A 10,837-nucleotide genomic window follows, 5' to 3' on the forward strand; every position below is an offset into this window, starting at 1 on the left:
TCACCTATATACAACTTTTTACCAAAACATGTATAGGCTTTCGCCTACTCCGTCTTGCTCGCGCGCGCCGGGTGGGGGTGTCCGCATCTGTCGTGTGGATCTACCTTTCATTTGGATGGGGGTGTGGGTGGGGGAGGCGTATTCGGTGGATTTGTGGATTGAGGTGTGGCAGTTGAGGATGGTGTTGTTGGCGTGGGGGGAGGAGGTGAGGAAGATGGAGGGGGAGGTTGGGGCTGTGGGAGTGGTAGGGGCAGTGGCGAGTTGTGGGGGGACGGAGACGGGGGCGAGGATAAGGAAACGGTTGGGGGAGATCAGGGCCGAGTATGAGGGGTTTGTGAGGGAGTGTTCGATGGTGATTGAGGGGATGGCGTTGTCAGCGCAGTTGGTGAGTGCTGGCTGACTGTTTGGGGGAGGCGGGTGATGAGTGACATATGCTAACGGACTTTACAGTCGTGGAGCCAGATTGGGTACCAGGACACGCAGGCCAACCTCAAAATTGCGAGCGATACGCGCGAGGACTCGAACCAGATGCGGTCGATTGCTTTTCTCACCATGGTGTTTCTTCCGGCCACCTTTCTTGCTGTAAGTCATCCCATACTACATATTTTCGGAAGCTAACCTCCCCGAAACAGGCCGTCTTCTCCATGACCTTCTTCAACTGGAAACCCGAAGAGGGGGAGCGGTTCGTGTCACCATATATCGGGATCTATATTGGGCTGGCCGTTGTCGTTACGGCTGTTGTGCTCTCATGCTGGATCTGGTTTACCAGGCGCAATCGTGTCTCATACTCGGACGACGATGAGAAGCCACTATTGGAAGATTATCCAACGGGGATGGTGTGACGGAGGGCTCGAGGGATATGGAATATGCCGCAGGGTACAACAGCTGCAGAATGCAGAGCCATCTATGCCAACAGAACATCGTTTCTTTTTTATTGTCCATCTTCTTTCTCAGCTTCTCGCCGCTGCAGAACACATCACACCGCTGATTTACGTGCTTACCCGGTTCTTCTGACCGCAGATCGCGCATCGCAGCCACCCGTGTCCCCCTTGGACCAGAGCCTGGGAGGTGGGACCCTGACTGCGATCGTTCATGGAAGTACACCAAGTACTGTACACGCCGCGATGCGCCGTATGCACTGTGTAAGCTAGCCTGCATAGGAAAAAGCACAGGGGTTTAAAATCAATGTCGTCTTCACATGTTACCGACAACTACGAATACCACCCTGAATCTCTCGGCTCGGCGAGGGAAGACATGGGGCTCAATGAGTGTAGAAAAGGAACAACGAGTCAAGGACTGGAGATGGAGAAATCGGGAATTTCAGATGAGCTGACGGGAACTGCATCCGGCAGAAATTGGAGACCGAGTCGAAGAAGAAAAACGCTTGGATGGCGTCAGCATGTCAGCACGCCCATCTCCGGCGCTGCATTCTGCAGTGGGATGTCGATCCCGAGACATCCTAAAAAAGTCTTCAAGGCGAGGCTATTTTTTGTTGCATTCATCACCGCCAAATGCAGAATTATCTTTCCTTTCCTTCCGTGCCTCGTCCCACGAGTTTATTTCCGTTCCTGGATGCCCCTCACGGGAAAAAAAGAGACAAATTAAAGAAAACAAGAAAGAAGCTTCCCCAGACCCAGTGAGGATGAAAATTCGCCAGGGGGCCCCCCTTCGCACAGGGGCCCCCCTGTCAATTCAGGCCTAGCGCCGGGTGTTTAAATGCAAGAATGCAAAAAGTGCCACTGAGCGCCAGAAGTTAGGTAGCGCATCCTCGGCTTTCCCACCGCACTGCAAAAACCCACCCCACCGCCAATTCCTCCACCTCCACAACAATCCACACAACCCGGAACCAGGTAGGTAGCGCGGGGTCTTGGGCCGCCTGGGGAAAGCAAGGAAGGATGGGGACATGAACGACTAGAATGCGGGCGGAAGCCTGGATTGTGACATTTCGAGGGGTTCAGGTCGGTTTCGGGATCTGTTTTGGATCGGGACAAAAAACAGGGCAAGAACCTGGCAGGGCTGGAATCCGGGGAATGGCATGTGCGTGCGCCAAGGGACGGAAGGGCTTTCGCATGTTTTGCTTCCATGGTTTTTTCGCCTTGCTTGCGGCAGTTGGATCGATGTTCCTTCCCGAGTCTAACCAAGATTCGGATGCGGTTTTGCTGGCGCGATGCGTGCATGGCATGTGCCTGTGTGGGCGGTGCTGTGGCTCTGGCTGCTGCTCGTCCATGCAGTGGCGAACTCGGCGAGCAGTCTCAGCCTGCTGAAACGGCTTGGTAGGGGGGCACTTGAGCTGCAATACACGCCGTTTCAATAGCGCCAAACCGTTAAGCCACTTGGAACGTTCTAGGAGGACGACGGTGTGGACGATTTGCACTTCGGCGAAACACAGACTAAGGGTTCGAAATTCGCGCTAAGCAAGCCAACACGGCAACCGTTTGATGCAAACTTGAGCCACGAAGGCTTTGACTTCATTTAGCATTATGTAGTCTGATAGCGCCCAAGATCCAATTCCACGCATGCCTCTCCAAATCCGCATCTTACATCCAGTCCCCCTTTTGTATCTAAGGTATCTTACCCGCCAAAACTAGATGCCTCCGGCGCATCTCAAGAACGGTAACAAAAAGGGGTATGCAACATACACACACCGACACAGATAAAGAAGACATCGAGTCATTACCATCCCACTCCCCCTTCCCCTTCTCTCTCCATCCCCCGGCCTCGTTTAATCCACCCGCGTCAGCGGCACCAGAGCAACGGGCTTCTGTTCCTCCTCCCCGTCCCGCTGAACCCGCTTATACAGCCAAGCCGCAAACCGCACGGTAGGCTCGTCCACCATGCGGGTGACAAAGTCAGCAACCCACAGCGTGAGCGGCAGGAGGATGATGTTGGGCAGCAGGAAGGCGAGCTCAAGGCCCATGGGCCCGTTCATGGGCAGGGGGAAGAGGTTGGCCCAGTGGGCGATGGGGTCGGCCTTGCCAAAGGACGCGCGGGGCCAGCCGGCGGCGTAGTAGAGGCGGTCGCCGAGGGTGCCGATGATGGGCCCGTGGACGAGGTAGAGCGCGTACGAGATGCGGCCGAGGAACTGGCAGAAGCGCGTCTCGAAGAAGCGCCGCAGCCAGGGAATGCGCGGGATGCACGCCACGATCATGTTGCCCGCGAAGAAGAGGTAGAACCACTTGTAGTCGAAGACGGCCTGCGGGTTGAGGAACGACAGGTAGTACCACCCCCGGCTCCCCCGCAGGTCCGTGATCTCCCGCGTCCGCGACGGCACGCCGGCGAGGAACATGCCGATGATGAAGAGGTGGTAGTAGATGAAGGTCTTGTATGGCTCCAGTCGGCGGAGCCACCGAGGGAAGTAGCCGTCCTTCTTTGCGAGCAGGTCCAGGTCGCACTGCAGCATGCCGGCCATGAACAGCGCGCAGTAGTAGCCGTCGACGATGTAGAGGAAGTAGTAGGCAAGGCCGAGGAGGCAGAGCAGCCGAGCCTTGTGCGTCGCCCGCGCCAGCGCCATGCAGGCCATGTAAACCACCACCGACCCCCGCATCTCCAGCGCAATGGACCAGAGGTGGGAGTTGGAGTGCATCCACGGCCATCCCTCCTTGAAGAGGAAGCTGAAGTTCTTGAACTCGACGTACCAGTTCCAGATCTCTTCCCCGACCGTGCCCTTGGCCTCGGTCTGCGCGGTCCAGAGACCGAACAGGTGCCAAGACATGATGTAGGCGAACGTGGTCACGATGATGGGGATATAGAGCCGGAACCATCGGCGGAAGAGGGCGGACGCAAGATTGTCGAAGAGCTTGAGATGCTCACCAGAGTGGATGAGGGATAGTGGTTTCACCGATAAGACGTAACCCGATATGACGAAGAAGACGCTCACGGCCATGTGGCCACCCGAGAAGAAATTCCGAACGATGTAAAAACACGCAAAGAAGAACTTATCACCCTCCCCGAACCCGCTTTCGAGCGTGGCAGCGCCTTTCACCCCGTGTGCCCATAGTTGATGGTGGTGGATGTACACTATGAATGCCGCGAACCCTCTAAGACCGTCGAGGTAGGCTGTTGGTCGTAGTTGTTGGGGGCCATCCGAGGGATTGGCGCCCCTAGGCCAAAAAAGTTGCCGCAGCCCACGAAATGTGATGGATTTCATGACGAACGAGGGAGGTCGGCAGATGGCCTGGCGCCATCCAATATTATCCGGATCCTCGGGTTTTGCTGGCGGTCTTCAAAATGTCTTCACACCTCCGGATACTTCACAGAGTTCGACTTTCAAGCGTCGGAACTTCGGGAGAGGAAGTATCTGAGCGGACCGTGCGAGTGTGGGCAGCAGCGGCCGTTGGTGGGGTGTCAGGTCCGTTTTCTTGTTGAGAAAAGGGCAACGATTGGCGCCAGCCTTGCAAAACAAAAATCGGGGGAACGAATGAATTTGCAACCACGCCGATGGACTGATCCTCTCAAGCATGTTGGAACAGGCCGAACCGCGCGTCCCCGGGATTTACAAGGAAGTGCAACGGATGAAGCAGGCGGTGCGGTTGCGCCTCCAGGGAGTAGCCCCGCCACGAGTCGAGAGAGACACGAACGCGTGTCAGTCTTGCCTCTTGTCCAAGCCCTGGGCCCTTGGCCGCAACCGCATTCCCGCGAATGATTCCTTTTCCAGCAGGATGGATGGGAATATGACGGAATGTCTCGCTGTTCCATGTCCCGAGCGAGGTTGGGCGTGGGAGACTGCCCGTTTTCGAAACAAGGGGAAAGAGGGAGGGAGGAGTACGAAGTACGAAGTAACGTTAGTTATTTTACAGCAAGGCCGTGTGCGGAGGAGGTCCCTCCATGTTCACAGTGCGGCGAGACGTAGGGTGATCACCTCAGACGCAGGGCCTGTTTCTCTGACAATCCGATCGCGATGCTGCTCTGGTCAAGGCGCTGTGGAGCAAGCCCCTTTTCGGGGCACTGGCCGGCGGGGAGGGCGCCCCTATTTCGCTTGGAATCCGGATTCCGGCCCTCTCACTGGCTCATTTGCCTCTTTCCCCAACCAGGAGCCGGCTTGTACGATTGGCCGGGAACGGCAGCTGCGAAATTTCCACCTGGTTGAGCTGGTCTCGCATCAGCGTTGCCACATGAAGGAACGCACCGCGACCGACCAGAACCAGCACGCCCCTGTTGAGGAAGTTTTTTCCGGCGGGCTGATTGGGTGGGCGGCTGGGATCCTGGTCAGAGGAGCCGCACTCAGTGATTTGCCTGCCTCGATGGTGAATTTCCCGGTGAAAAACGCTGCGGGCAGGCCAATCCGGGAGACAAGATAAGGGCCGCTGGCCTGGTTGATTAGGGGCCCAGCGCCGGGGACAGGTTCATCAGCGATGCGCTCTCCTCACCCCCTTTCTGTCCTGGCACTACCGACATAATATTTTTTTTTTCTTCTGCCTTTCGTTTCTTGCTCATTATCTGTAGCATATTGCTTTCATCAATTGATGCCACTCGCTTTCCCCCTCCCGCCAGCACATCAGTCCTACGAGGTTGACGATTTTTTTCCTCGTTGCCCGGCATGATTGCCAAGCTCGGTTCGCCGTTGGGTGCTCCGTCCCTGGTGGCCACGGCGGCCCAGTTTAGGAACCGACTGCCCACCCAGTTCCGACGGGCCCTCCCCATCTACATCGCCGCCGTTTGCCTGATCCTCTTCATCTTCAATCTCAACCTCTTCCAAACGAGCGGACGGGTACCCCTCAGCCGGGCGCCCGTGTTGGGGTCGAGCGCAGACAAGGTCAGGCCCGATTTTCCGAGAAAGATCTGGCAGACGTGGAAGGTGAACCCGCTCAAGTTCGAGGAGCGCGACCTCAACACGGCGCGGTCATGGGTTGGAAAGAACCCCGACTACCGATACGAGGTCCTGACCGACGACAATGACCTGCGCTACGTCGAATACCACTTCGGCCCGGATGGCTTCAACCGGCCTGATATCGTCAACTTTTACCGCGACGTGAAGGCTGCCATCGTCAAGGCCGACCTCCTGCGATACATGATTATGTACGCTGAGGGCGGGTTGTATGCCGACATCGATGTCGAAGCGCTCAAGCCGCTGTCCAAGTTCATCCCGGAAAGATATGCGGAGAAGGACATTGATATGGTCATCGGCGTCGAGATCGACGAGCCCGACTGGAAAGACCACCCGATCCTTGGTCCCAAGTCGCGTTCGTTCTGCCAGTGGACCTTCATGTGCAAGCCGCAACTGCCTGTGATGATGAGGCTGATTGAGAAGATCATGTCATGGCTCAACGGCGTGGCAAAGGAGCAAGGCGTCTCGCTCGCCGAGGTCGATCTTGATTTTGACCAGATCATCAGCGGCACCGGGCCATCGGCTTTCACCGAGGCCATCATGATCGAGATGGATCTGCACAAGGAGGACCCCCGGACGAAGATCGACTGGAATCTGTTCCACGATCTCGATGAGTCCAAGGTCGTAAGTCGGGTGCTGGTCCTCACGGTCGAGGCCTTTGCAGCTGGCCAGGGTCACTCGCACTCTGGAAACCACGAAGCCAGGGCGGCTCTCGTTAGGCACCACTACCACGCGTCCAACTGGCCCAGCAGGCACCCCCGCTACAGCCACCCGGCGTATGGTGAGGTAGAGAGGTGCAACTGGGCCCCCGACTGCGTAAGGCAGTGGGACAAGGACGTGGAGGCCTACTCCAAGCTCTCGGAAGAGGAGCAGAAGAAGATCGTTGAGCAGAAGCAGAAAGAAAAGGGAAGAGGCCGAACAGAAGAAGAAGGAAGAGGAAGAAAAGAAGAAGAAGCAGAAAGAAGCCTCGGAAAGGAAGAAGAAGGAGGCGGAAGAGGCGTCACGGAAAAAGAAGGAGGAAGAGGAGGCGGCGTCGCGCCAGAAGAAGGAAAACGAGGAGGCTGAGGCTGAGAAGGAGAAGGAGAAGCAAGGAGCTGACAAGGGTCAGGAGGGAGCTGAGGCGCCACAGCAGGAGAAGAAGTCTGGGTGGTTCTCGTGATGTGCATTTTTGTTGTTTTTAGCATCTTTGGGAGCCGGAGGGTGTTTTGCGTTGGGGGTTCCTGGGGGTTCTGTTAATGAGACACGTTCATGCCGGGCAGCGGGCCCGGAGACACGCCAGGAAGCCGGGCAGGGCTACGACGAATCGCACCCGGCACGACACCGTTCCCTCGATATGGGAGAGGTCAACGGTGGTCGGCGAGGGGCTGCGAACGAAGGGTTGGTGTCGGGGTGGGATGCATTACTTATCTCTTCCATGTACATATGCTTGCTTAGACCAGGCCCGGGCACTTGCTTCGTTCGGTCGGCGTTGCTAGATCGAGTTTGCGGGGGCAGGCGTTGAATCGCCTCTGTTCCTAGGCTCGAATAGGCATTAGATAACACTAGTTAATACAAATACCCAATAAGACAAAATCTGGTTTGAGCGTGGGCGTGAGCTGGTGGAAGGTTTGGTATGGTGGAGATGAGATGACAATGAGGCCTCGCCGAAGTGGTTGGTTCGGGTGATGGTCGGTTGAGTTGTGGGAGCAATCCACTCCGGCGCTATGGATGGACAAAGCAACCTCGAGAGACGAGTCAAACGAAAAGAAAAACAATGACTCGGTCCAGAATGATGAACCTCGGCGGAGCAGCGACCGGAGAGAGGCGTCGAAAAGGTTCTCGAAGCATGCCGTCGAAGATGAAGACGAGGGCAAAACCAGCGATGCTGAGGTAGGTAGGTACAGAAGCGAGCACAGGGCCACCTCACAATGCACAATGAGTCCGAGTCCAGCACAACAACCCCTCCCGAATTACGATGACTCGGCACCGAGGAGACGGGTAGTCGCTTCCTGTTTGTGCAGCAATTTATGTCACAAAATTTGTAGGCCGTACCTGCCATTTATGTCTGGCGGACTCCGGTCGACCCCGCTTCACTGCACTTTTTGGCCCCCAGGCCAGTGTGTTGCAACGCAGGGCAAGGCAGAATTTATGTCGTGCGGGAACAAATTTAAAAATCTCTTTGCTTTCACGCTCGCCACATACGGCCTGTTTGTTGACTCTTGCAATGTCAAGAACCGTGACGGAGCTGTTCGGCACTTCCATGCAAACGATCCATGTTCACGTTCACTCAATCCCGGCCCCAAGGGCCCAAATGCCATATGCCCATGGATGAAGGCCAAAGGACGCCCCAAGCCGAAACACAAATCCGCCGTTAGATACGTTGCGCCCTTGGTGTCTCCCCACTTCAGTAGGAGCCGTGCACAAAGTGTGCCGGTGGCATGAGCATAACACAAGCCTGCCCCTTGGGCAATCCCATGTGGTTTGAGATCGGTCAGTGTTGGGGACTCGGTTGGGTATATCACGACTGACACAGAATTGAGTCAGCCAAGACAGCCTGGCCTCTTATCCCGGCGCGGTGTTCCATCAGGAGCACTTGGCATCATGGCAAACGGATGGAGTGCCATGCAGTTCGTGGGGGTCACTCGGGAAGGATGCAATACACTAAATTAACTACGAAGTAATTACCCAAACACCAAATGCGGATGCTCCCGTTCAACCTTGGTTGCCGCATTCAGCCCTGCCGAATCTCTGCCGCACCCATCTGTGTGATCGCCAACTTGAAGGGCTCAGCATCGCTTCACGCATTGTGCCGGCTTCTCCTGACGATGCCGCTTCTCGGCGCCTCTTCTAAGTTCTCCAGGATGGGCCGTTTTGCCAGTCATGATAAATTCTGGCGCCAACCCAGCTTTCATCTTCTGAGGTTGTTACCAACCATCGCCATTCTCTCCAGCTTGTCTTCACTGTCTTTTCCTCCGACCGACCGGTTCGATCGCTATCTTTCTTATAACGGCTTGCCGTTAACATAGTATTTAATACACCACGACCGCTTAGACGGCCTTTGTTTCTTCAGTAACCATCATCATGCAAACCAAACTTATTGCTTTCGTTGCCTTTGCGGCTGTCGGACAAGCCCGTTTTGGCCAGGAGGGCTCCGTTCAGAATATCATCCAGAGCCTCAGCAACTTTGGCCCGCCGGGCGCGGCCGGTACCCTCGCTGGTCAGACACCGGGCGTCCTACTTGCCGGTGCCAGCGCTTGCGCCCAGGTAAGTGACTGGATCAAGGTTCAAGCCAGTCATTATATCTAATGGAGTCTCTCTAGCTTGAGCTTGCAGATGAGATTGTTGCCACGCTTGGTAACGACCCCGAAGTCATCGCTGGCGCTGCGGCCCTTGTCGCCGCCGAGAAGAACTTCAACCCCTTCGCCCAGGACGTCCCGGCGATCTGCAGCAACCCGAACCTCCCAGCTACCCCGGAACTACGGGGTATTGTCCCTGCCGTCGACCCCGCCGTGGACGGGGCGGATATTCAGAACGCGAATTCCGCGCAGTCGCTGGCAACCCCTTTCGACGACGGTGGTCTCAGCGTTGCCGATCTCTCAAGGGCGCAGGGATTCGAGAACTTTAACGCCCAGGCTTGAAGGACTTACACAGAGGTGTACCGTGTAAGGGTTGCTTCATACTGGTGGAAGGACGGATGGTCATGGTTCCCCTCACTCGACGCTATGTTACATCGTCCGAAACTCTACATAATAGTTACCGTGATTGTGGGTATTGAATTGAACTATATACAGTGGAACAAAATAAAAGCATGGAACTGTCGCCATCTATATCAAGTTACTCCATCACTCTTCAAAGACCCACAACGCTTATACCCAACTCTAGTTCACTGTCTGTGGTCCCTGCAATGCCGCAAACTCTTTGCTGAATGGCTGGTCGATGTACCCTACCGGCGACTTGGGGAGATAAAACGTGCTGCGGTCGTACGGGTTCAGGGCGATGCCCTCCTTGATCCTGAATGGCAGGTCCGGCGTGGAGATGAAGTACCGCCCAAACGTGGCGACAACGATCTTGTTTTTGAACTGGCCGTCCACCAACTCCCTCGCATTCTGCGGCGTAATCGAGCCGGCAATCAGCAGCGGCCCGTCCCACAGCTCGGCCGCGAAGTCCAGGCTCTCCCCGTCTACCGTGACCGACTCGGCGTCGCTGGTCTCCACCCGCCTCTGCACCAGATGCAGATACGCCAGCCCAAACCGGTTAATCTTCCGGATGATATCCGAGAACTGCGGAATCGGGTCCTTCATCCGCATCCCCTGGAACCGCGTCCACGGGCTCAACCGGATCGCCGTCCTCTCCGCCCCAACCGCATCCACCACCGCCTGCACCACCTCCAGCGCAAACCGCGACCGGTTCTCCACACTCCCACCATACTCATCCGTGCGCTGATTGCACGTGTCCTGGAGGAACTGATCAATAAGGTACCCATTGGCACCATGAATCTCCACGCCATCAAACCCCGCCTCAATGGCGCACCTCGCCGCGTGCGCATACTCTCCCACCCGCACCTTAATCTCCTCCACCGTCATCGCCACCGGCACGGGCGCATCCTCCGGCTCCGGCATGGGCACCGCGCTCGAACTATGCACCCTGAACCCCTCCTTCTCGGCGACCGCGGCATCAGCCGCCCGTCCTAGCGACCACAACTGGCAGAAGATATACCCGCCCTTGGCGTGGACCGCATCAGTCACCTTCCGCCAGGCGGCCACCTGCGCGGCGTTGTGGATGCCCGGCGCGTTGGGCGAAGCCGCCGGCGGCCGGCGAGACAAAGGTCGCTTCCGTCACGAGCAGCGTGCCGGGCTGGGAGGCGGCGCGGCTGGGAGTAGTACGTCGCGACGAGGGGGGAGTGGGACGTGCTCCTCTGAAGGCGCGGTAGCCGGTTAGGGGGGGCCATGGCCCATGCGGTGCGTGAGGCGAATTTTCGGCGTTAAATTGGAGGGGGCTGGAAGAGCCCGGGAGGCCGCCTTCGGGGAAGGAAAC

General features: G+C 56.9%; 5 protein-coding genes across 5 annotated transcripts in view; 4 read left to right on the top strand and 1 right to left on the bottom strand.

Annotated features, from left to right (window-relative positions):
• Positions 1-28: 28 nt before the first annotated feature.
• Positions 29-842, top strand: CHGG_04213 (uncharacterized protein; the record flags this gene model as incomplete). The annotated part of the gene is made up of 3 exons (XM_001223426.1): positions 29-385; positions 451-582; positions 633-842. 3 exons carry the CDS (start codon positions 29-31, stop codon positions 840-842), a joined length of 699 nt encoding a protein of 232 aa, XP_001223427.1.
• A 1,074-nt stretch (positions 843-1,916) lies between these two features.
• Positions 1,917-3,829, top strand: CHGG_04214 (uncharacterized protein; the record flags this gene model as incomplete). Its single annotated transcript, XM_001223427.1, has 4 exons — positions 1,917-2,037; positions 2,278-2,357; positions 2,589-2,626; positions 2,824-3,829. 4 exons carry the CDS (start codon positions 1,917-1,919, stop codon positions 3,827-3,829), a joined length of 1,245 nt encoding a protein of 414 aa, XP_001223428.1.
• A 1,707-nt stretch (positions 3,830-5,536) lies between these two features.
• CHGG_04215 (uncharacterized protein) lies at positions 5,537-6,983 on the top strand (the record flags this gene model as incomplete). Its single annotated transcript, XM_001223428.1, has 2 exons — positions 5,537-6,640; positions 6,747-6,983. The coding sequence occupies 2 exons, from the start codon at positions 5,537-5,539 to the stop codon at positions 6,981-6,983; spliced, it is 1,341 nt and encodes a 446-aa protein (XP_001223429.1).
• A 1,901-nt stretch (positions 6,984-8,884) lies between these two features.
• Positions 8,885-9,441, top strand: CHGG_04216 (uncharacterized protein; the record flags this gene model as incomplete). The annotated part of the gene is made up of 2 exons (XM_001223429.1): positions 8,885-9,067; positions 9,124-9,441. The coding sequence occupies 2 exons, from the start codon at positions 8,885-8,887 to the stop codon at positions 9,439-9,441; spliced, it is 501 nt and encodes a 166-aa protein (XP_001223430.1).
• Positions 9,442-9,681: 240 nt separating this feature from the next.
• The window catches only part of CHGG_04217 (uncharacterized protein), a gene marked incomplete at both ends in the record, with an annotated part of 1,962 nt that continues 806 nt past the window's right edge, over positions 9,682-10,837 (bottom strand). Inside the window, one exon of the mRNA XM_001223430.1 lies at positions 9,682-10,632. Coding sequence (XP_001223431.1) covers positions 9,682-10,632 — 951 coding nt within the window. The remainder of the gene's footprint in view (positions 10,633-10,837) is intronic.

The sequence above is a fragment of the Chaetomium globosum genome, genomic scaffold (assembly GCF_000143365.1).
Source record: "Chaetomium globosum CBS 148.51 scaffold_4 genomic scaffold, whole genome shotgun sequence".
Taxonomy (NCBI): Eukaryota; Fungi; Ascomycota; class Sordariomycetes; order Sordariales; family Chaetomiaceae; genus Chaetomium; species Chaetomium globosum.